Source organism: Protopterus annectens, chromosome 7.part0 (genome assembly GCF_019279795.1).
Source record: "Protopterus annectens isolate FY-2018-M chromosome 7.part0, PAN1.0, whole genome shotgun sequence".
In the NCBI taxonomy this organism is placed as follows: Eukaryota; Metazoa; Chordata; order Ceratodontiformes; family Protopteridae; genus Protopterus; species Protopterus annectens.
Genome location: NC_056739.1, coordinates 1,025,527,050 through 1,025,553,196, shown reverse-complemented (window position 1 = coordinate 1,025,553,196; position 26,147 = coordinate 1,025,527,050). Strand labels below are relative to the sequence as shown.

The following is a 26,147-nucleotide window of genomic DNA, read 5'->3' as shown; positions in this document are numbered from 1 at the left end:
GGAAGCAGTTTTAAAGAAAATGGAGGACAAGGCTAAGTCTATGCAGACTGTTAAAGATTTTTTGCAGGTGCAACCTCCAAGTTTAGCAGAAATTGGCCTACTAAGGGATGGACATATCCTGCTTATGATTCCCAGTCTAGGGGTAGGTCTAGACGTGGTAGGGGCAGAGCTCAAGGTTCTTTTAGGCCTAGAACAGGGAGTTCTCCTGCTCAGATTTCTGGTGAGGGCAGGGGTCAGTCCTTTCGTAAACAGACCCAATGACCTGCCTTTTCAGCTGCCAGTACATTCTCGTCTGGCAGCCCCTTTGGGAGGAAGACTGTCTCTTTTCAAAGAAAATTGGGATTTAATTACTCAAGACAGATGGGTTTTGGATATCATTCACCACGGTTACCGGTTTTATTTCCATACCTTGCCCCCTTTCAAAGGCATGCCAGACGTTCCTCCTCCACAAAGGAAAGAGGCTCACAAGCAAATTTCTCTGTTGCTCCAAATAGGGGCCATTCAGCCAGTCCCTGTACCAGAAAGGGGCCTAGGATTTTATTCTCGCCTGTTCCTAGTACCAAAGAAGGGGAACACGTGGAGACCAATTTTGGATTTATCTATCCTCAACACTTATCTGGACATTCCCAAGTTCAAAATGTTGACGTTACAACAACTTTTACCTCTGCTGGGCAAAGATCACTGGATGGTAACTTTAGATCTCAAGGAAGCTTACCTTCATGTGCCTATAAGACTAAGTTGCAGAAAGTATCTGCGTTTCGAGCTGGAAATTCTCATTATCAGTTCTCTGCATTGCCCTTTGGCTTATCTACTGCCCAGAGTATTCACAAAGGTTCTGGCTCCAGTGATAGCTTACTTCAGGCTAAAAGGAATTCAAATCTATCCTTACTTGGACGACTGCCTGATTCTGGCTCAAGAAAAGGAAGACCTTCTACAGCATTTGGAATATGTCATAGCAGTGCTAAGATGCCTAGGGTATTCTGTGAACGAAATAAAGTCCAGTCTAGTACCCTCTCAAGACATGTGCTTTCTGGGTGTGAGACTGAATACAGCAGCCCAGATGGCCTTTTTAACCCCGGACAAACAAAAGAATCTTTCCAGTTACTTCCATCAACTATCTCTTCAGTCCGGGCTGACTGCAAGGACAGTCCTTCAAGCCTTAGGGTTCATGGCATCTTGTATTCTGGTGCTTCCCAATGCCAAACTGCATATGAGGAAGCTGCAATGGTATCTCAAAATGTATGGACACAGCACTGCCAGGATTTGGACACTGTCATTCAAATAATACCTTGCATTCAAAAGAATTTTTGTGGTGGGCTCAGGAATGTCACCTAAACAAGGGACTCTCTGTGACCCGGCCAGAGGCGAGTCAGATTTTAACGACAGATGCCTCGGACATTGCTTGGGAGCTCATCTAAATGGAAAGTGGATACAAGACAAGTGGCCTGCCAGACTACAGCATCTACATATCAATATGAAGGAGATGTTAGCAGTCCAGTTTGCATTAATGGCTTTCAAGGAGTTACTTCTTCCAGGGCAGGTGTTGATTCTAACAGACAACACAACTGTCATGTGGTACATCAACAAACAAGGGGGAACACATTCTTATCCTCTATGCAGGCAAGCAATGATTTTATGGGAGACTGCGCTCAGCTTGCAACTAACTCTTCAGGCAAGGTTTCTGCCGTGAGCACAGAACTCCTTAGCAGATGTGTTAAGCAGACAAATCATGGATCCCCACGAGTGGAAACTGGATCTTCATGTATTTCAGAAATTGACAGTGTCATGGGAAACTCCAGACATAGATCTGTTCGCTTCTCCACTAAACCACCAGCTGCCAAAGTTTTGCACAAAAGGGTTTCGTCACACAGCTTGGAAAGTGGATGCTCTTTCTTTCAGTTGGAAAAATCTTCATGTGTATGCCTTTCCACCTCTGCCTCTTCTCCCAAAGGTGCTCCTAAAGGTCAGACAAGACAAGCCAAGGATGATTTTAATAGCTCCAGATTGGCCTCGGCAACACTGGTACCCACTACTAAGGAGTCTGGTAAGGAAGCCTCCATGGCCTTTACCTTTGATTCCACACCTGTTATCTCAGAAGGACGGTCGCCTGCTCAATGTCAAGATTCACTCTCTTCATCTAACAGCCTGGCATATTCTGTTTTGAAACACAGCAGGTCTCAACTTCCTCAACAAGTTTTAAATGTGATTATGGAAGCCAGAAGACCTAGTACAAGGAAAGTGTACGCAGACAAATGGAAGAGATTTTTATTTTGGAGTGCAGCAAAGAATTTGGAGATTTCTGAGCCTAATTTGAGTGTGGCTCTTCAATATCTTACTGAGTTACTGGACAAAGGTTTGTCTTTCTCTTCCATTAAAATTCATGCTGCAGCAATTTCAGCTCACTATGATTGTGACCCACCATTGTTTTCGCATCCTTTGTTCAAGCAGTTTCTTAGAGGGGCAAAGAATATAAGACCCCCACGTAGAGCTCCTACTCCTGCTTGGGATCTCAATTTTGTGTTGGAGAAACTTACTCTACAACCTTTTGAGCCTCGGCTACTGCTGAATTGAAATACTTGTCATGGAAGACTGCTTTTTTGTTGGCTATTACTTCTGCAAGAAGGGTTTCTGAATTGCAGGCCCTTATGGCAGTAGAGCCCTTTTGATTTTCCATAAGGATAGGGTATCATTACGTACTAATCCTTCCTTTATGCCTAAGGTGGTTTCTAGTGTGGCTTTAAACCAAACTATTCATTTGCCTACTTTCTATGCAGATCCCCAAAATAAGGGGGAAAAGATTTTGCACACTTTAGATGTACATAGGCAGTTGCGTTATTATTTAAGCAGGACTAAGGATTTCAGGCAGTCTCAGCAGTTGTTTGTTTCTTTTGCTTTGAGTTCTCAGGGTAAGCCTGTGTCTAAGCAAACTATTTCTAAGTGGATTGGGTTTTGCATTTCATTTTGTTATTCCCATCATGGCAAGGAGATTCCAGCTGGGATTAGGCCTCATTCCACTAGGGCTACTGCCACTTCAACAGCATTTCTAAGGGGTGGCAACTAAGGATATTTTGAGGCAGCTACTTGGAGTTCAGTGCATACTTTCTCTAAGCATTACCACCTTCCTCTCTACTCTAAATCTAGGGCTGGTTTTGCCACAGCTATTTTGCAAGGCATGTTGACAGCTCCTGCTTCCTTATGATTTGCCAGCCTCCCTTTCCTCTGCTTTGGGATTCTACCCAATGGTTAGGACTGCAGCAATGTGGAATGAAGAACATAGTACAGTTTTGTACCTACCATAAATGTAGATGTTCGAGGATCCACATTGCTGCAGTCCAATTTACCCTCCCTCCTTCCCCTCTGTGTTTAGGGGTGGTGGTGTGGGTTAGGCTATATTCTTGTAATCTTGTATATATTGTACATATGTTTGGTGCAGGGCTTTTTGGTGTTTTTGGTGTGGGCCTTGTCTTTTTAGGATCTTCTGACATCTGGGGCAAGAAAAGACTGAGGATATGACATCGGTCATGCGCATTAGTACCCTGACGTCCTGACATCAGTCTAATGCGCCTTGACCGACGTCAGCCATATACTTTGGTATTCGGGCCGACTGGACAGCGGACTACCCCAATGGTTAGGACTGCAGCAATGTGGATCCTCGAACATCTACATTTATGGTAGGTACAAAACTGTACTTTTTTTATTAGAAGGCTAATTTACATTGCTGTTGTTGGGTGTGTCCATTGCTGTCATGGCTGATCACAAGGACAAACACCCTAAATCAGGGTTTAAAAAATGCCCTAAATGTGGGCAGAAGATGTCTGTTACTGACTGCCATGTAAATTGAGTCTACTGCTTGGGTGCTTTGCACTTACAAGAAACATGTTCCATTTGCCATTCTTTCTCCTCTCAAGTCCTCCAAGAGAGAAAAAGAAAGCTCATTGACGGGTTTGTTGAAATCTTCTTTTCAGGAGGCTTTGAGTGACCAGGATGGATCTTGTAAGTCCTCCAAGTCCTTCAAGACTTCTGTGGATTCAAAAAAAATCAAAGTCCAAAGAGTCTGTGACATCGGCTCCACAGGTCTCGGTGCCGACTGTCTTCTTTTCGGAGCCGGTCCCTGGTTTTGGAACTGATATCCGAAATTCCAGACTCTCCGCTTCTTCAGTTGGTACCATTGGTCCGTTCATCTAGGTCTTCTGTTAGCTTCTCAGATTTGGATGTGGATCGGGTGGTGCAGAAACTCCTTCAGGCACCGGCCTTTGCAAAATTATCGGCTCCAACCCAGGTGGCTTAGGAGCTGAAGACCCTTATGCCAGCTTTATCTCTTCCTCCTCTGAGTTATACCGGTCCTTTGGAGCTGGAGGAGTCAGACTTGCTGATTGTGGAGCCTTCGGAGCCTATGCCTGCTCCAGTGTCTTCAGCTCCATTCACTCTGATGATCTCGGCGCCGATCGAGGACTCTAGGAGCTGACACTCTCCGGTCGGGTCCGGGGAGGATAGTCGAACTGACTTGTTGGTTCCGACTTTGCCTCTCGGGGCTTCAGGTTGGATGAGTTCTGCTCCTACCTCAGGCTCGGAGTTCACTGTCCTGGTGATGGGGGTATCAACGGTTTCCTCAGATCCGTCGGTCCCTTCGCACCGGAGCAGGGGTGCCTTCGAAGCCATGAGGAGAGTTATGTCTCCCAAGACATCCTCAACTTCAGATTTGGCTTCTTCATCCCCTAAAGCGCCTGTGTCTCCTTCTGCCTCACAGATCCTTGCTAAGCGCAGAGACCCAGAGCCTCAGGAAGCCCCATTGCATGGCCCATGCTCTTCCGAAACCTCTCCAGAAGCTCCCACTGATGAGGTTCCCAGGAAGAGAGTGTGTAAGAGGAAACATTTAGACTCCCCTCAGGCATCATTAACATCTGATACTGACTTGGATGAATCAGAAGGGTCCCTATGGTCCCCCTCTGAGGATATCTCATTTGCTGAGGTACTAGAAATCCTTAGGCAGAGGGGTGACTGGCAGTCCACCAATCCTACTGAGGATGAGTCGGTCCTCCTGAAGGCTTTTGGGTCTCAGCCTTCCACCTCTTGGTTGTCTCTGTCCTTCAATGAGCTTATGCAACTGGTCTCACGAAGGGCATAGGAGTCTCCAGATACCATGGAGCCTAATATGTTCATATCTGCCCCCAAGATAAATCCTTCTTGACCAAAGGTGTGCCAATTGATGCCATGGTGGTGGCGGCAGCCACCAAAAAGGAAATGTCTGAAACTTCCTCATCTATCCATCCTCCTAACAGAGATTTCAGAATCATGGATAGATATTGGAAGCACATGTAGTTCAGTGACTTTTGTACTTTGTTCACTTAACTGTGTAATCCATTTTACCAGACTACAAAGAGATCTCCTTAAAGAGCTGGGAGATGCTCTTCAGGGTACAGTAGCTGCAGGAGCTACAGACAAAGTTGGCTCCCAGCTTGCTACCCTCAGTTCCATAGTGAACTCGTTCATGTGCCTCATTTCATATGCAGCTGATGGAATGAGTAGGGCAGTGGGTACAGGAGTTGCTCGTAGGAGACACTCCTGGATGTGCTTGTGTTCCTTTGCGGAGCCCTTCAAGTCATCTTTCGTGAATAACCCCTTTGATGGCTCATCCCTTTTCAGGCCCAAAGTCAAGGAAACTTTAACCAGGTGTGAGCAGGAATGAAAGACTCTGTCTGCCGTTGGGGTCTGTTTTTCCACCCTTACCAGACCCTACCCCAAGGGTCAAAGGGGAGGGAAAATGTGGTTCCGAAAAGCCCAAGGAGCCTTTCAGGACACACGTAGTGAACCCCCCTCCAGGGGCAGAGGAGGGGGCAATAATGGAACTCGCAGCCCTCATGGCAGAGGGGGTCTGCAAAACCAGGGCAAGAGACCACTTCTTTGGGAAGCCCTACAAGCGCTCCGGAAAGGAAGCCCGACTATCCTGCACTGGAGGCAGTCAGGGGTCGCTTATCTTTGTACCCAGATGCCTGGCTCAAAATAACAAACGACAACTGGGTATAAAGTATAATTTCTAGAGGATACTTCATCCCATTCACCACACCCCCTCCACCAACAAGGAAAATCCTGCACCTTCCACCCAGTTACAGGGAACAAGCAACAGTAGAGGTCCAAATGTTGCTAAGAAAGAGTCATCCAATCAGTCCCAGCAGACCAGACAGGATCCCGAACTTACTCAAGATTCTTTTTAGTTCCAAAATAACAGGGGACTGGAGACCTATATTGGACCTCAGCAGACTAAACAAATCTGTAAAGAAAGAGACATTTCAGATGGTCATGCTTCAGTCAATACTTCCCTTCTTAGGGAAGGATAATTGGATGTGCTCAATAGATCTCCAGAATGCATACTACCTCATAAAAATGGCCAGGCCATCCAGAATCATCTGCACTTCTGGCTGGGAGCCAATCATTACCAGTTTCGAGCCCTGCCATTTGGTCTCACTACAGCCCCCAGATGGTTCACCAAATGCATGGCAGTGGTCACCACTCACCTGAGACGTTTAGGATTCCAGGTGTTTCCGTACCTAGACGATTGGCTCCTTACCGCCACCACCAGACATCAACTCATTCAGGCCAGGGAGTTCACTCTGTCACTCTGCAATCAGCTGGGCATTACAATAAACTCAGAAAAATATGCCTTGTAGCCATCGCAGCATATCGTCTTTATCGGAGCAGAACTGGACACCACCACCACCATGCTTAGTCTTCCAGCAGAGAGAGTCTTAATTCTCCATCAGCATGTCCACATTTTAATATTCAAAACAAAGCACCAGCATCAGAAGTTCTGAAATTGTTAGAAATTATGGCAGCAACAATTCTGGCCATACCACTGGGTTGTATGCACATGTGGATACTGCAATGGCTGTTGTTCAGTCAATGGTCTTACCAAGAGCTCCCCATGTCTCACATGATCACAAATTCCTGCAAAAGGGATCTTCAGTGGTGGTTGACCTCACTTCATGTTACCATAGGATGCCCATTTGTGCTACCCCCTCCAGCGGCCACAGTGACCACGGACGCTTCTCTGATAGGGTGTGGGGGGGGGGCATTTTCAGGGAAAGACAGCCCAAGACACACGGACCGATCAAGAGACACATCTGCATATCAATGTCCTAGAGATGAGAGCAGTACTTTTGACATTGCAGTACTTCCAGGACTCTCTTCCTGTGGGTACAATTGCGATTCAGATCGACATGTCAGTGGTCTAGTATTTGAACAAACAAGGAGGAACCAGATCATACCCCCTTTGTCGAGAGGCCCTCAGAGTATGGCAGTGGGCTATTTCCACCCAGCGCTTTCTGTTAGCAATGCACATTCTGGGGAAATCCAGTGTGATAGCAGACAAGTTGAGCAGAGCAATTTTGTTGCCCCACGAGTGGTCCCTCAAGATGGAAATAGCGGACAGGATATTACACAGGTGGGGCCAGCCTTACTGCGACCTTTTTGCCAGTCACATGAACACGAAATGCAGAAGCTACTTTGCCCTGATTCCTTCTCCAGGAGAAGCCCCAAGGAGCGCACTTGTTCACGATTGACCGCCGGGTCTCCTTTATGCATTTCCACCAATCCCATTGATACCCAAGGTATTACAGAAAGCAAAAGCCCTGGGAAGGACCATTATTCTAATAGCTCCTCATTGGCCTCATCAGATTTGGTTCCCCTACCTTTGACTTCATCTTTTGGAGGACCGCTGGATTCTGGACCTAGTTCCGGACCTTCTGACGCACTCGTCGGGGGAACTTCATCCCTCTCTGCAGTCTCTGAAGCTGACAGCTTGGCTGCTCCAATTCCCATCATAGCCAGGTTCCATAACCTTTCCAGTGAGATGAAGCAAATTCTCCTAGCCTCTCATAAATCCTCTACGAGGAAAATGTACCTCAGCAAATGGAAAAAATTCTCTATATGGGCCTCTAAAAACAATATTGATCCTTATCATGCCTCTATTCTAGAATTCTTAACCATGATATTCAATAAAGGAGCTGCATCAGCAATAGTCCGTGTTCAACTTGCTGCCATTTCTAACTTTCATCTGGGATTTGAAGGATTGAATATTATGTCACACAAATTATCCAAAGCCTTTCTCAAAGGGACCTTCCATATTAGACCACCTGTGAAATCTACCTATTCTCCATGGAATCTAAACTTTATGCTTTCTCGCATAATTCTCTATTTGGACCAGCTTCCTCACGTGACTTCAAATTTTTGTCATGGAAAACCATCTTTTTAGTGGCTATTATTTCTGCCTGCAGAGTGTCAGAGCTTGAAGCCTTGTCCATCAAGCCTCCTTATTTGATTTTCCATGCTGACAGAGTCTCTCTTTGAACAAACCCCTCTTTCTTGTCCAAAGTTTGCACTGAAACTAATCTCAACCAAATTATTGATTTGACAGTTTTCTTCCCCAACTATTCCAACAATCTAGAGTACATGCTTCACAAACCTGATGTTCACAGACAGCTCAGATTTTGTTTGGATAGAACAAAAGATTTCAGGAAATCAGACCAGCTTTTTGTTTCATTTTCAGATTCCAGGAAGGGTAGGCCAGTGGCTAAAACAACTCTGTCTAAGTGGTTATCTGATTGTATCACCTTTGCTTATTCAGCTGCCAATATGCCCTTACAGCATAAAATTAAAGCTCACTCAACCAGAGCTGTTTCTACATCCTCTGCTCTTTCTGTAAGACTTCCTATTGATAACATTTGTGCAGCAGCCACATGGTCAAAACCTCATACCTTTATCACTCATTACAAAGTTGACAGGGCCTCCTTTGGATCCATGGTCCTGAGAAATGTACTCCCGTGAGCCACCCGCGGTTGATAGTGCTTGGGACGCTACCCATCAGTAAAGAATGAACGGCGAGATAGAACAACTTCACATAAAGAAGTTATGCACTTACCATAATGCTCCATGTGAGTTGCTCATCTCACCTTCATTCTTATGTCCCTCTCTCCTTACTTCCCTCCCTCCTACCCCCTCCTGGGCTCTCAGAAGACTTAGATGCTAGATCCTTCCTAGTCACTCATCCCTTCTACACTCTCTGTCTTATGGAGTTATAGAATGTCATATGGTATTATTATATGCAGCAAACAAGATCTGAGGTAATTCAAGGTGCATCATGGGATAGGGACTTGGCCTCGAGCTACTTGAAATCCTCAAAATTTGCAGTAGATGCCAACTCGGAGCTGAGGGATTGGCTCCTAATCTATCAGTAAAGAAAGAAGGCGAAATGAACAACTCACATGGAATGTTATGGTAAGTACATAACTTCTTTTTACTTCACATTCCAGGGGTAATGAATGTGGTAGGTGGACTTCCTCGGCTGTATTCCCAGCCTTGTCATGGAACTGAAGGTAATGGAGTGCTGCCTGTAGGTGAGCTTTTGGGAGTGGGACTGTATAGATATTGATTTACTGTCACAAAAGACATTACAACTCTTCCCTAGTTCTTTTCAATGCAGCAGGGCAGGTGGGAGCAGGCTATAAGCGATTTCTTACTTGGGAGGAAAGATTTCTGTATGCCTTTCCACCATTCCCTGCAGTTCTTGGTCTGAATTTTGATAGTAGACAATCCAGCAGAACACAAAAGGCTGTTAATAAGTTACTTCATTTACTTTGTCCAGAATTTGAGTACCTCATCTCCTCTTTGCCTTCTGCTTCACTTTGAGCAAGTCAGTTAATTTTCATTTATTTATTTATTTGCCATTTGTTAACCGGGTTAGTCTGGCTGGGCGGATGCCCTTTTTCATCAGAGACCCAAGGAGAAAAGCTCCAGATAATATAGAGAACAATTAGTTGCAAAAGAGAAATAGAGATAAAAGCAATAACATAAAATGAGAAACATATACATTGTAACATTCATTATAAAGGTACATGTAGTAGTCTTAAAATGACATGTAAATGATGTAGTTGTATAGTAAGAAGTAGGAGGAAAGGAAAAGGGGGGATAGGAAGTAAGTTATGCTTACTTGTAGCGGGGAGTACAAGTAAGGGAGAAGTAATGGGGAAAGAGCAAGATAAGAGGAATGAAGAGACATAGGTGAGAGATGCCTGATACAGTGCAAAGAGATTAAGAAAGGGGTACAATGTTATTGAATAGGAAGCAGAAACATAGGTTCATAGGTTCATACTAGGCTATCTGCCCAAGGGCATTTATAAGCCTAGCCCAGAGTTTGTGGCTTTCGCCACCCCTTTAGTTTGAAGGAAACTATGCCCATTATTTTGCTGTGCCTCTGTCAAGCAGTGACACTGAGGTAATCCCTGGGGTATATCTGCGATCTCCCATCCATTGATTTCTTTTGAACAGGGCCAGCGAGGTGCTCTGCCTCACATGTACCGTGATTTTGTTCCACAGCATAGGGAGTCTCTGGGTGATGAATCTGTCCCTCCAGCACGTCCTATTAATAACCGTGTCAAGGTTTAAGTCTCCCGCCTTTGTAGTTCTGAGGGATCTAGTTTTTTTGAGGTGAAGCATGTTCATCAAATCTGGGTTTGACATGGCCTTGTATGTCAGGCACAGGTCACCTCTGAGCAAGCGGTAAGCGACTGAATAGAGCTGGAGTTCTTTCAGTCGGGCAGCATAAGACATATTTTTGAGACCCTTTATCCTTTTGGTGAGGAACTTTTGGGGCCTTTCCAGCTGCTGAAGTTGTCTGGTCAGATACATTCCAAATGGGGCATTATACTCAATCATTGGTCTGATGAGTGATGAGTACAGGGGGACGATGACCTCCCTTGATCTAGATGTGAATCCCTTCATGATCAGGTGGGCAATGTAGAAGGTCTTCCTAACTACTTTAGCAACGTGAGTGTCAAACGAAAGGTTACTGTCAACCTGGGTCCCCAGATCCCTGATAACCTCTTCTGTGCTCAGTGGATTGTCACCTATATGGTAGCTAGGGGTAACCTTGTTTTTCCCGAAGGGTATGACTATGCATTGCTTGGCGTTTAACTTTAGGCCATGGCTCTGGCACCAGTTATCCGTTTCTGTGAGACCCTTCTGAAGGATATCTGTGTCAGATGTGTTCTCGACTATGGCGCCCAGTTTGCAGTCATCTGCAAACTTTGTCAGCCATAACCCTCCTGTGTTTGCTTGTACTTCTGAAAAGTAGATGCCGAACAAGAGTGGGCCCAGGACTGAGCCCTGTGGGACACCACTTGTGACAGGCTTTGAGTCTGACATGGCGCCAGCAACTCTGACCCTGTGGGTTCTGTCACTTAGCCAGTTTGCAACCCGTCTTGTGATGTATGGGTTTACATTTAAGCTGATGAGTTTTTCAATGATACCTGAGTGGGGTATTGTGTCGAAAGCCTTTGCCAGGTCGAGGTAGGCTGTATGGACTGCCTTTCCCTCATCAATGGCCTTGGTGACTGTTTCGAAAAAGTCATCCAAGTTTAAAAGGCATGATCTGCCTTTGACAAAGCCAAACTGGGTTGGATCCAAAGTCTGCAAGTTTCCTATGTCTTTATTTATGAGTTCCATTATGATCCTCTCCATAGCTTTGCAGATCAGGCTTGTCAAGCTGATGGGACGGTAATTACATGCAACCAGGAAAGACTAAGGTGCCATAAAAGGAGACCGAGGCTAGTTGGGAGAAAGAAAAAGGCTAGGGTGGAAAGGATTCAAGTAGGGTCTTTACAGGGGCAAGAGCTGAGTAGGTAGTTCTTTAGGGCTAGTTTGAAATTGGGAGAATTTTGGAAAGTTCTGATATAGTTTAGGAGCTTGTTCCAAGATGTGGTGACTGCATGATTGTAGAGACTTTTTTCTTATGGATTTATTAGGTTTGGAAATTTGGAGAAGGTGTTGGTCTGAGCCACAAAGTTCCCAGTTAGGGCTGTAGGGGCAGACAAGAGTTGCTAGTGAAGGACAGGCTAGGGGTTGTTGTAAGATGGAATGAGTCAAGAGAAGTTGAGGTAAAAGGATATGGTTATGGAACTCTAGCCATTGAAGTTTTGTTAAGGAGAGGCAGTGGTGTAAGCAATAGGGGAGATTTATGGTGAACCATGTGACTTATTATTTGTTAGCTCAAGTTTAAGAGATTTTTTTGGAGGTTGGTAAATACAGGGGTGGCATATAGTAAGGTAGGTAGGAGGTAGGCTTGAGCAAGAGATACTTTGGATTCCTGAGTGAGGAATTTTGTTTCTGTATAGCAATCCTAGTTTCTGTTGGGTTCTTTTGATGCAGTTGTTGATGTGGGCATCACATTTTAGTTCGTCATCTATGAGTTTCCCAAGAAGTGTAGTATGAGACTTGACCTGTATAGTTGTGCTGTTTAGGGAAGAGATGGAGACGAAAGATCTGAGGAGTTGGAGGGGTTTGGGAAGGAAAAGAAGTTTAGTTTTGTGAGGGTTAAGTAGGAGTTGGTTAGTGGTGAGCCATCTTTTGACTGAGTGTAGTGTGTCTTGTGTGCAGGTATGTAGGTGGGATAGATTGTTAGAGGTGGAGATGATCGTAGAGTCATCTGCATATTCTATGAGTGTAGAGTGTGAGCAGGATTGAGAGAGATCATTAATAAAAATGTTAAAAAGAAGGGGACCCAAGATGGAGCCCTTTGGGACTCCAGTAAGAATAGGAAGGAATGGAGAAGTAGCTGACATCCATTTGACAGACTGAACTCTATTAGAAAGGTATGAAGAGAACCAGTTAAGGGTGAAGATAGAAAGGTTACAGGAAACAAGTTGGAGAGCAGAAGATTATGAGAAACAGTGTTGAAAGCATTAGAGAGGTCAAGGAAGAGGGAAGACACTAGTTTGTTGTTATTGAGAGAAGTGGAGATGGAGTTGGTAAAGGATAGTAGTGCGGCAGTAGTACTATGATGCGGGCGAAAGCCATGTTGGGTAGGAATGAGGAGAATTTCTTGAATGAGATGTGCATTGAGCTGTTTGTGAATACATTTTTCTAGGATCTTAGAAATAGGGGATAGCGATAGGCCTGAAATTTGAGGGGTCAATGGAATTTACCGCCTTTGTGCAGGGGTATAATGTAGGCCTTTTTCCATATTTGGGGGACTAGGCTTTCCAGAATGGACCAATTAATAAGTATGGAGACTAGGTAGACTGTGAAGGGGGTTGCTAGTTTGAGGTTTAAGGGAGACAGATTATCAGCTGAAGGGGAGCATGGTTTAAGTTTACAGAGTAGGGATCTGATGATGGTTGTGGGGATAGGCTTCGCTGAAAAGGTGGTTTGGCTGGAGGGAGGGGGTGGATGTCATAGTTAGTTTTATTGTTTGGTTTGATTAGTTTCTGTATGGAGTCTATGAAGAAGGAGTTGAGGAATATGGCAGTTTCAAGGGGGGAGCTGTTTGCGGAGGGGTTGGGAGGGGAAGGGTTACCTGGGTATAAAAGCTTATTAATGGTATTCCAGAATGTTTTGGGGTTAGAGTATGTTTTTTTGGGGGTTCAGGTAGAAGTTTTTCTTATCAAGGGTGATTTGGTTTTTGGTGGTGTTTTGGAGTTCTTTATAATGCTGGAGGCTGGAAGGGGTTTTAAGTTTGTTCCAGGTTTTCCATGCAGAGTCTTTTTCTGCATGAGAGAGAGAGAGTGTCTTTAGTAATCCATGGAGCGAAGTTTGTTTTAACTCTAACTTTTCTAGGGGGGCTAGGGAGTTAAGATTGTTAAGGAAGATGTTGAATGTGAGAACAGCTTCTACAAAAGGGAGGTGCTGGAGACAGGACCAGTCTATTAACAAGAGTGTTTGAGTAAATAAATCAGGGTTAAAGTTGTATAGACTGCGACAGTTCCTGTATATGTGTGTCTTACAGGCTTGGGGACAGGTGATGATGTATAGAGATAGGGTGATGATCACTAACTGTGTCAGGGAGAATAAAGAGGTTGTGATAATGATTGGGGATGGGAGGTAAGTATCCAGTCTATAGTGGTGCTGGTATTGGAATGTTGATTCATATGAGTTGGGGAGGTGATCAGTTGGGTGAAGCCATATAGATTAATGCTTGCACTAGGGGAGTTGTGGTGAGAGAATTCCAGTCAGTATTAACATTTCCTAGTATAATGGTTTCATAGGAGGTGGTTTCAGAGATCCAGGTGAGAAATGTCTGAAAATGATTTTGTAGCTTTCCTTAAATCAGTCAGTTTACTTCTTAGGATCAGAGGATCATAGGAGGTTGTTTCAAACCTAGCCATTTCATCCCAGTGTAATAGCATAGATGTTGTAGTCAATACCCAGGATTGTATTTACTAATGACTGCCCATATCTAGGAGGGTTGTGGGCGTTATCCCTGTTAAAAATGTACCGTGCCCCATCCACTTATCCAGGTTCCTTTTGAACAGTGTCATAGAGGTGCTCTTCTTCAAATGAGTTGGCAGCCTATTCCAAAGAAGCAGCAGTTGCTGAGACAAATCTTTCCCTCTAGTATGTCCTATTCAAGTTGCAGGCTATATTTAGGTCCCTTGATTGAGTAGCTGTAGTCACATTTGATTTATGGATGTGCAGCAGATTCATTGGGTTTGGGTTGGGGATATCTCTGTAAGCCAGGCATAAGTCTTACCTAAGAAGTCTATATGATACTTGAGTATAGTGACAGGGACTTTAGTCAGTCTGTGTAAGGCATGTGCTGGAAACTTTTGATATTCTTAGCTAGAAACGTGAGAGGTTTGTCCAATTGCTACAGGTGCTTTGTACAGTACAATCCGAAAAGGGCATTATTCTCAATTATGGGCCTGATTAATGATGAGTATAGAGGGGTTTTATCCTTTTTTGCTCTAGAGGTGATGCTTTTGCTAATCAAATATGCTACGTAGAAAGCCTTCCTTGCTATAATAGATACAAGGTGGTCAAAGTTAAGGTCACAGTCTGCTTGTGATCCCAGATCTCTTACTACTTCGTAGGTACATAGGGTATTGTTAATTTGATAGTGTGAGGGGACATTGTTTTTACTGAAGGGATGATGATGCTTTTCTTTGCATTCGTTTTGAGACTGTGACTAAAACACCAGTTGTTGGTCTGTGTAAGACCCTCCTGAAGTATACTGACATCATTTGGAGCTTCAGTAATTGCACCTACTTTGCAGTTGTCCACTAACTTGTTCAGCCAAGCCCCTTAGTTTTGGCCAGAACTTCTGAGAAGTGTATACCAAACAGTAGGGGGCCAGGCAGTGGTCCTTGTGGCACCCAGCTGGTGACATATCTGCTGGTGGACATGGAGTCACCCACTCTGCGACCAATTTGTGAGCTAATTGGCAACCCGTTTTACAGTAAAGGGGTTTACTTTGTTTGCTAAGTTTATCAGTAATGCCTGAGTGTGGGATTATGTCAAAGGCCTTTGCCAAGTTGAGGTATGCTGTGTGCACAGATTTGCCCTTGTCAGTGACCCTGTTCACATTTCTGAAGAAATCCACCATGTTTAACAGGCAGGATCTTCCCCTGACAAAGCCAGATTGGGTTGGATCCAGGGATTGAACTTCGCCTATGTCTTTATTTATGAGGTCCATGATGATACGTTCCATGGCTTTACAAGTGAGGCTGGTCAGACTTATGGGTCTGTAATTCCCTGGGTGTGTTGCCAAGTCACCTTTGTGGAGTGAAATAACTGTTGCTGTTCTCCATTCTGTAGGAACAAAGCCATTGGTTAAATTGTGATCGAGTAGGGTACTTAATGGTGATGCTAGTTTATGTTTTAGTTTGTTTAGAAGACAGCCTAGGATGCTGTCTCATCCCATAGAGGCTGTGTTTTTTGCCTTAGACAAGGCTTTAATGACCTGCTGTTCAGATATGTAGGGTGAGGAAGGATGTTGGGAGCAAGGTTTGTGATAGGTTTGGAGGGGATAGGGGAGTGACATTTTTACCAAATCTGTCCGCTAGCAGGTTTGCTATCTCTGCAAGATCAGTGAGATTGATGCTTGGGTCCTAGCTTTTATAAGCTACGTACATAGCTGTAAAAGGCCTTATGATTATGCTTGGTTGTGATTGCTAAGTTTTTCTCAACGTTACCCTTAGTGGATTTGACAATTTGTCTTACTTGCCTGTTGAGGCGGAGGAGGGTGCTTTTCCGTTGTTGTAGCCTCACCTTAGTTTTCTTGCATTTGTTGTAAAGTTTGTTCTGTGTGGGTATAATCAAGGTTTTAAACTGTGGAATCTGGCTGGTGGAGGTCTGTTTCCCCTCATGAATCTTACCTTTTGGATACTTAAGATGTTATGTGATCCTATCTCGCCTACATTCTGAACTGATGGGTTCGGAGCGGATCCCTCGGCTCCGACTCGGCACGCTTATGCTATAGAGTGAGGCCTCTAATTGGCTGAGCTACCTTTATCCCAGGATGCACCACCACTAATCCCCCAGATCTCGTTTGCCGCTAACAAGCTTAGACGTGGTCTCAACATTGGCTGGGCTAAGTACTATTTATTAGGCTTTTCCTGTCACAAATTTCCTTACTTTGAACCCAAAAGCTGTTTTAACAGCTATTGTTGTTATATTAGTGTGTTTGGTGAATTTTTGTTTGTAAACTTGTGATTTTTTTTAGTCAGGGAAGGTTTCCCGTTTTAGTTAGAGGGGCCCTCCCCTGTTACTTTGCTGCTTGTGTAATTTTCTTGGGTCAAGTACCCGTTTAAGTTAGAGGGTCTTGACTCTCTTTCTGTCTTTCACCCTTTTTTGTCTGTCTACTGCTGGTGTTTTAAAAAAATATATATATATATATAATTTTTGTTAAAGTTGTTGCATTGTACTGTCTTTAACCAAAGTTTAGTGTTGTTTTCATATATATTGGTTCTTTGGCAAAGCAGTTATGTCGAAAGAACACAAACCCTCCGGGTTTAAGAAATGCACGAGGTGTGGTTTTAAAATGTCCATAACGGACGACCACGCCTCGTGCGTCTATTGCTTAGGTGCTAAGCATTTACAAGAGTTGTGTAGTGTGTGCCACGCGTTCTCTTCTAGAGTCCTCCAGGAGAGGAAAAACAAATTAATCCTCAAGGGATTAATCAAGCCTTCCTTCGAGGAGGCTTTATCTTCCTCTCCGTCTCCTTCTAAAAAGAAGAAAGCATCGGCTCCGACCAGTCAGTCGGAACCGACTGCTAAAAAATCTAAGCAGACTTCTCCATCGGCTCCACGGACTTCGGAGCCGAGGTCGGAACGGTCTGCCTCGATGCCTCCAGTCTCGACCCCTCTGGTTTCGGAGCCGAGGTCTGGGGCATCGAGAGGCGGGTCACCTTCATCGGCTCCACTGATATTGGAGCTGATCAGGGTTACCGGCTCAGACTCTTCCCCCTCGGAGCCGAAGTCCTTATCGGCACCGAGGGAAATTTCCTTGAAACCTTCCTCGGAGCCGATAGTTGTTGAGTCCTTTCGGAGCCGGTCCCCGAGCCCTTCGGAGCCAATGGAGAAATCGGTTCGGGCCCGATCGGTATCCTCGAGATCATCCAAGATGTCTGATTCGGACATCGACAGGGTGCTCCTTCGACTCTTCCAGTCTCCGGTGTTCCAAAAGATGGTTTCGGCTCCAGCCCATTTGGCTTCGGAGCCGATGGTCCACTCCCCTATTGTGGTTCCTCCTCCAACACCTTCAGCACCGTTGGAGCCGGTGCTGGTGGAACCTGTGGAGGTGTTAGGGTCGGGCCCGACCCTTGCTCCAACTCCGGCTCTTGGGTCGGAGTTCAGTACACGGACTTCTTCCTTCGGCCCTGGGGGGGAGGCTTCGGGATTGATGCTTTCGGTCCCAAGTCTCCCTCTTGGTGCATCGGCGGCGGGAGTACCGTCCACTGTTGTGGCCACGGAGGTGGGACCCTCCCAGGATTCTGGTGGTCCCGCCTTCAGGGCTATGAGGAGTGCTTTAGCCAAATCTTCCTTGGCTACCTCCACGGTTTCCCCAGCTCCTTCCCTACATTTGGAGACTGGGTCGTTGGCAGTCCCCCTGTCCTTAGACAGCGGAGCCCCTGGGCCTCAGGTTACCCCCGCTGGGGTTTCTCCCCCTCCTGGAGGTCCTTCTGAAGCCTCTTCGGAAGAACCTCCCAGGAAGAGATCGTGCAAGAGGAAGCACGTTGACTCCCCTGATGAGTCTCTGACATCCGACACTGATCTCGATGATGCAGAAGGGTCCCCCAAGTCGTCCTCGGATGATGTCTCCTTTGCAGACATCCTGGAAGCCCTAAAGCAACGAGGCGGCTGGCAGTCCAAACCTCCCTCTGCTGATGAGTCGGTGTTCCTGAAGGCCTTCGGGCTCAGCCCTCCGCCTCCTGGGTGTCTCCGCCCTTGACGAGCTCTTGGATTTGATCTGTCGAAGGCGGGAACACCCAGACTCTGTGGAACCGGTGCCGCTCGTCCAACAAATTTCTCTCGGCCCCTGATAGAGAGTTCCTTACTAAAGGTGTGGCTGTAGATGCTTTGGTGGTGGCATCTGCTACCCAGCAAGATGTAGCAGAGGCTTCTACGTCCGTCCATCCTCCTAATAAGGAGTCTAGGAGCATGGATCGGTACAGAAAGCGCACCCTCAGTTCAGCGGCCTTTACACTGAGGTCCTTGAACTACCTTACGCACTTCACCAGGTTTCAGAGGGATCTGATTAAGGAGCTATCCGATACCCTCTTGGGTAACCTGCCTGAGGAGCTGGCCCAGATGGTTGGCTCTCAGCTGGCTACAATGTCGTCCATTTCTAACTCGTCCATGAGGCTCATTTCTTATGCGGCCGAAGGGGCGAGCAGAGCGGCGGGTACAGGCATTGCTCTACGGAGACAAGCCTGGCTCCGTCTGTGTCACTTCACGGAGGCCTTTAAGTCTTCATTTGCCGACGCCTTTGATGGGTCCTCCTGTTTGGACCCAAGGTAAAGGACATGCTAACCCGCTGTGAACAGGAGGGTAAGACTCTGACTGCCGTGGGGCACGATTTTCCACTCCCTTTCGGCCTTATCCCAAGGCTAAAAGAGGAGGGAAAATGTGGTTCCGTAGATCTCAGAAGCCTTACCCCTCTCAGCAGGAGGACTCCCCTTCCAGAGGCAGAGGAGGGGGAAATTCTTCCGGAAGACGCCGTCCCAGAGGCGGCAGAGGCCCTCGCAACACTGGAGACCGCGAGTCCTTTCGTGGCTCTTCAGCCTTTCATAGTCCCTGAGGGATTGCCCGGCTGTGCTGCTCCGGAGCCAGTCGAGGGTCGTTTCTCGAAGCACTTAAAGGCCTGGGAAGGTATCACTCAGGACCGATGGGTGCTTCGGATTATCGCCGGAGGTTACTCCATCCCATTCTCTCACCTCCCCCCTCAGTCCAAAAAAATCCTGGACCCGCCACCCAGTCAACGGGATACCGCAGCCTCAGAGGTTTCAAAGCTGCTGCAAAAAGGAGTCATCCAACCGGTCCCCAGACCAGATCGGATTAGGGACTTACTCAAGATTCTTTTTGGTGCCAAAAAAGACCGGGGACATGAGGCCCATTTTGGACCTCAGCATCCTAAACCGTTCAGTCAGAAAGTCCAAGTTCCGAATGGTCACCCTACAAACCATTCTCCCATTGCTGGAGAAAGGTGTTTGGATGTGCTCCATAGATCTCAAGGACGCTTATTATCATATCATGGTACATCAAGCGTCCAGGAGACATCTGCGCTTCAGCCTAGGAGGCAGTCATTTTCAGTTCCGTGCGCTGCCCTTTGGTCTCACCACAGCCCCCAGGGTGTTCACCAAGTGTTTGGCAGTCGTGACTGCTCACCTGAGAAGTCTAGGATTCCAGGTGTTTCCATATCTAGACGACTGGCTCCTAACTGCCCCCTCCAAGCATCTACTTCTGCGGAGCCTACAAGCCACCGTATCACTGGGCAATTCCCTTGGAATCACCTTCAATTGGCCAAAGTCTGTGTTGCTGCCATCTCAACGAATAAGATTCATAGGGGTAGAGATAGACTCAAACCAAATGCGGGTCTACCTGCCTACAGACAGAATACAAACCATACAAGCTCAAGTTCGAGCCTTACTTCCAAGATCCAAAGCCCCAGCCAGAATGATCCTGCAGCTATTGGGATCCATGTCCGCCACGGTTCATCTAGTCCCCTTGGCAAGGTTGCACATGAGGATTCTCCAGTGGCTCCTCTCAGCTCAGTGGTCCTTTCAGGAACTCCCCCTCAACCACCTTGTATGGATCACGGAATCTTGCAGACGGGACCTTCGTTGGTGGCTAGTGCCCTCCAACTTGGATCAGGGACGACCCTTTGTTCTACCTCCTCCGGCGGCCAATTTGACCACGGACGCCTCCCAGACGGGGTGGGGGGGCATTCCCTGGGCAGGTCAGTCCAAGGCAAATGGCATCCGGAAGAGATTTTGCTTCATATCAACATCTTGGAAATGAGGGCAGTACTTCTGTCCCTTCAAGCCCTTCACGATTATCTCCCTCAAGGCGTGATTGCCGTCCATTCAGACAACATGTCAGTTGTCTGGTACCTGAACAAAAAGGGAGGAACCAGATCCTATCCTCTTTGCAGAGAAGCCATGAGGGTTTGGGAATGGGCAGTCTCCACCAAACGCTTCCTAGTGGCTACTCACATACCGGGCAAGTCCAATGTAATAGCCGACAGATTGAGCAGGACCATCCTCTCTCCTCACGAATGGTCTCTGAATATGACAGTTGCAAGTCAGATTTTCAGCGAATGGGGAGTTCCGTGTTGCGACCTCTTCGCGACTCCTCTGAATGCGAAGTGCGAAGAATTCTTCTCCCTAACCCCGGCTCCGGGGAAGAGCCCCATGGACGCATTAGTCCATCCTTGGCCCACCGGCTTCCTTTATGCCTTCCCTCCAGTTCCTCTCCTTCCCAGAGTGATTCAAAAGGCATCTCTCTTGGGGAGCAAAATGATCTTAATTGCTCCTTACTGGCCCCGTCAAGTGTGGTTCCCCTATCTTCGGAAACATGCCCTGCAAGGTCCATGGTTTCTGGATCAGATACCGGACCTACTGGTTCATCAGTCGGGACTATTCCACCAGTCCCTACACACCTTAAAATTGACGGCTTGGCTCCTCCTCTTCCGACGATAGTCAGGAGTCATGCATTGGATTCAGATGTTGTACACATATTATCTTCGGCCCATAAGTCTGCTACAAAGAAACTGTATTCTAGCAAATGGAAAAGATTTGCTATTTGGGCTCAACTCCGGGGCCTGGACCCCATTTCTATTCCCGTGGCAGAAGTACTAAAATTTCTGACCTCTCTTTTCAATCAAGGCTCTTCAGTTTCTACCATCATAGTACAATTGGCAGCAATTTCTAATTTTCACGAATCCATAGACCCACCTTTAATGAGCAACAGATTGTGTAAGACCTTCTTGAAAGGTGCTGCTCTATTAAGACCTCCGATTTCTCATCCTGCACCTCCATGGGATCTCGATATAGTGTTACGCGCCTTGACTTCTTTCCCCTTTGAACCGGCAGCTACATGTGATCTAAAGTTTCTATCATGGAAGACAGCCTTTCTGGTGGCGATTACTTCTGCCAGAAGAGTTTCAGAGCTTCAAGCTTAGTCAGTGAAACCCCCGTACTTGGTTTTTCATAAAGACAGAGTATCCCTCAGACCAAACCCTTCATTTGTTCCTAAAGTTTGTTCTACTTTCTGCTTACAACAATCGTTAGAACTTCCAGTTTTTTTCCCAAAATACTCTAACAAAGCAGAGTTCATATTCCACACACTAGATGTCCACAGACGGTTACGTTTTTATTTAGACAGGACCAAACAAACAAGGAAAACAGATCAGTTGTTTGTATCCTTTGCAGATAACAAATTGGGCAACGCTGTCACAAAGGTCACTATTGCCAAATGGATCAGGGACTGTATTACTCAAGCTTATATTTATTCTAACAAAGAGCTTACCACCTCTGTCAAGGCTCATTCTACAAGGGCTATGTCTACTTTGGTAGCATTTCATTCTAAGCTTGCTATTAGTGACATTTGTGCTGCGGCTACATGGTCTTCCCCGCACACCTTCATTTCCCACTACAAATTAGATGTGGCATCTAGAGGACGAGCTTAATTTGGTTCCACAGTGCTCAGGAGTGTTTTCCAATGAGCCACCCGGGATTTAGGTGCTAGGGACGCTGTCCCATCAGTTCAGAATGTAGGCGAGATAGGATCACATAACATCTTTTAGTTATGTACTCACCATAACTTCAGATGTTTGGGATCCATCTCGCCTACATTCCTAATAACCCACCCTCCTTCCCCCTTCCTTGGAGATCAGAGGATACCAGAAGGTCCGAATCCTGTTGTTTCATCTTGAAACATCTAACAATGTTATATAACCAAGTTGTGCATGTGTGCATGAATGCGGACAAACAAGATCTGGGGGATTAGTGGTGGTGCATCCTGGGATAAAGATAGCTCAGCCAATTAGAGGCCTCGCTCTATAGCATAAGCGTGCCTCTGCTCCGAACCCATCAGTTCAGAATGTAGGCGAGATGGATCCCAAACATCTGAAGTTATGGTGAGTACATAACTAAAAGTTTTCTGTCTTTGAGTGAAAGAGGCATAATACTCCTTGGCTGGTTTTCTTCCAGATGACCCATCATTGGGGGAGACATTAGGAATGATGGGTATCTGTTACGGACTAGCCTCTGTTCTTTGTCTCTCTACTCAGTAGAACATTGGCATTTACATGGGTAAAACTGAAGATTGGGTATGATTTATTCTTATGAATGTTATTTTTGAAAGCTGGAAACTTCCAGAGAGTGGAGGAGAGAAACATTTTGTACAAGTCAACCTCTGAGCTATTTGCATTCTGTCAGAGCATTCTAGAACTGTTTTGTTTTCTGCTTTTCAGAGTCCAAAGACTTAAGACAGTTTTTGTTTAGGACTGTGTGCTCTGAATTTGATGTTTCAGTTTTCTTATTTCTCATTTCCAGTCTTTTTGTTGACCAGAAATGCTCTCATTCCTTTAGGTCCGTTTGCCATATGCACTTTTGTAGTTTGGTGTTCTCTTAAAATATCTTTTTTTCTCTGTTCTTTCAAAGTATCCTTTTTTCTCTGAATGTAGTAGATTACCCTTTCTTCTGTTTTGGTTTTTTTTTTTGTTTTTTTTTTAACCAGTTGAATTTGGAGATTGTCCCATTTCTTTTTTGTCGATACTGAGTGGATTCATTTGATATTACCTCTCTTAGCAATACTGTCTTTCCACTGACTATTATTGCTTCTTTATTTCTTTGAAAGTTTATCTCGGAGTATGTATGTAGGATTCATGATACAAGTATTTTTTGTGTAGTTTTTTATGCCATGTGTACTTTTCTCTTTAATTTGTGCCATTTTGAGTTTCCTAGGAGCATTAAACTGGTTCATGACGTGCCAAGTCTTGAACCTTTTGAGTCTCTGAAGTACTTAACTACCCAACCTTGTTTTTCTCAAGAATAAATGGATTTTCCTTAATTCTCCTGAATTTTTTTTCTTAAGTTGTGTGTATTTCTTCTGAAATAATTTTCTTCTCTGCAATTTTCTCAGCTTGCAGATTAAAAAAAAATAATAATAAAATAAGACCACAAACTGTGAATGCAATCTGCTGTTACACTGGTAAGACCAAAGCGTAGAAATAAATCTCTCTGTTTTCTTTAGTGCCTTGGTCAGTTGGTCAGGTTTATTTGACTTTGAGTTTTTGGAAACTCAAGATAAAAAAAAAAATCTACGTTTTTGCTGGGGGAAGCCTCCTGCAAAGTATATATATATCAACACCGAGATCACACTACAGTTGAGAAAAAGATAAATTCCCATATCTCCATGGTACGGTGATCTACATAGAACTGCTTTGAAGAGAAATTTACTCTTTTCTAAAAATGTAATACAGTCTCATTTTGGTATATAATTTGCAGTGGATGTGGGGGCACAGGCCCCCACATGGGTGGTGCGGGGGGGGGGGCTTTCACCCTTGTAAAAAAATGTCGATTTTTTTTTTTTTTTTTAGGAAATGGTCTCGCCCACATGAATTTCGAGTTTCAGAAAACTCATTGAAGTCATATAAAGCCCATTTGGTCACATTAAGCACCACCTCCTTTTGAAAAGTGGCATGTTATATTCTTTGAAACTGCTTGTGCTTAAAGAAAGTATACAATGTAGTGGCTACTTCCTCAGCTAAAATTCTCACTTCATTTCCTGCAACATTTCCACAACCTACTTTTATAGTACACTCTGTCCTGAGTGTCCATCCTAAGTGTTACACCTCATGCATAAGGATGGTTTTCTTAAATGAATACCCTTATTTATCAATGCAAATTCTTTGTAGGTTTTGGAATCTGACCCTCAGTAAGGAAGGAATGCTGAAGTTAGGGTACTTGAAGCACACAGTATTAAAATAATAGCTGCAGTAAGGCCTGATCTTGTTAGGAACTATTGAGGCAGAGGCACACTTTTTCCCCTCTTCTTAGACTAAAACATTATGATGCATCTCTTACTCGGTTTTAAAATATGAGATGATCTTTGTCTTGAAAGGAAAAACACTGAACTGGTTATTGCTTCGTTTTGAGTACATCTTGTCCTAACCTCCTGTTAAATGGGCTAAATTTTTTTGACTGTCAAGGATGAACAAATTTTTGGTGAATGTGTTTAATTTCATGACTGGCACATTTAAGCCACCCCTTCACAATTTAAAGTAAAATTAATACTTGTAGTGTTGTAGATTAAGCAGTTTTACAGAGCTGAAATTCAGAGCAAGCATTGTAATATAATTTTACATCATGACACTTGCTGCCACAGTTTTCTGTTTCAGCACATGACTGTGAGACTTTAAGAAACTATAACCCTCAAGCAGGTTGAAATGTTAACCATGAATCATAAAGATCAGCCTCATTTTAGCTGCTAGAGTGAACTTTAAGAATATTAAACAAGATAGAGGCAGGGCGTGGGACGGTTACTTATTTACAGAAATTAGGTACTACCATTTATTTACCTTAGAAAGATAAATGTGCAGTAAGTTTTGGCTTTTGAATCCCGAGATCCTCAGCCACACCCTGTTTTGTTGCTTTGATTGGATAATGTTTTAATAACTGTAATTATTTTACAGACTCTGCACCAATTGAAACAACTGAGGCAAGGAAGGAGAAGATCTTCAGTGCTTGTTGCCCACACAGAAGTTCTGCCCAGTCAGCTTGGAGCACATGATTTTCATCAGCACGTCACATGTCATGCCACTGCTCTGTGTCATTTTCATATTGCTGCAAGCATAAATCCAAACACAGGTGATTTTGTTTTTGTTTTTTTTTTTTTGTTTAAACACATGAAAGTAAAATGTTTAAAACTGAACCAGTGGCAGTTTATTAGGGTTTAACAGCCACAGAGCTGGTTAAAAAAAATCTGCTGTGAGGGCTATTTAGAAACTAGGGTGATATGGAGGATATTTGGGACTTGACATCAAGCAGAGGGCACTAGCATCCTTATTATTTTGTTCTTTTTCCTAATAGATTCTGAATTTCTTACATAGCATTTTTTTGCTGCCTGCCTGACAGAAGTGCATCGTCAGTATTTAACTAGAATATTTTTTGGCAGTGCATATGCATTGTTATATCATTTGCCAAAGCAGGACACTGCACTATAAAGGCATGAGGAGAGTGATGCTCTGGAAAAAGTGGTGAAACTCAAAACAGTATGTGAGATATAGATAGCTTCTTGCAGATTTCATCACAATCAAACATCATTGGAGTACAGAGAAAACTGTTGTCTTAAGGTGTTTGCTTGCAGGCTGCTTGAAAGTAAAGGTCATGATCAGTGTAAAAGATTACTGATATGGCTTGTATGTCTGTGAGTGTTTGGGGGTCATACTATAATTAAGAAAAATAAAATGATGACCTACATCAACGTGATCATAATTTGATTCCCTTTTCATCATAGACATCGGCATTGTACATAAATACCTGCCTTTGTTGATGTGGGCAGGAAGTGTGTGAAAACACTGGATCATTGAGACAGTGGTTCAACAAATAGTGTTGCTGCCTCAGAGAGCTTGTTGGTTAGTGTAGTTACCACATAAACATAAGTGATTTAAGTTTGGGATACCAAGAAACAGATGCACAGTTGTTGGATTTGCTGCACTCTGGAGGTAAAAGTCTAGAACTTCTTTTTTTTTTTTTTTACTGTGTAACATCCTAGAGTTGGAAGAGTTGTGTACTTTGTTTGGCATTACCCCAGATTCACAAGGATAAAAGAGCCACCATTTCAAGCTGTTATTTCTACTACTGGCCTATACATTG

General features: G+C 44.7%; 1 protein-coding gene across 1 annotated transcript in view; it reads left to right on the top strand.

The window, feature by feature from the left end:
• Positions 1-26,147, top strand: part of DMXL2 (Dmx like 2) — a 1,902,820-nt gene that overhangs the window by 527,071 nt on the left and 1,349,602 nt on the right. Inside the window, exon 14 of the mRNA XM_044076363.1 lies at positions 24,965-25,139. Coding sequence (XP_043932298.1) covers positions 24,965-25,139 — 175 coding nt within the window. The remainder of the gene's footprint in view (positions 1-24,964; positions 25,140-26,147) is intronic.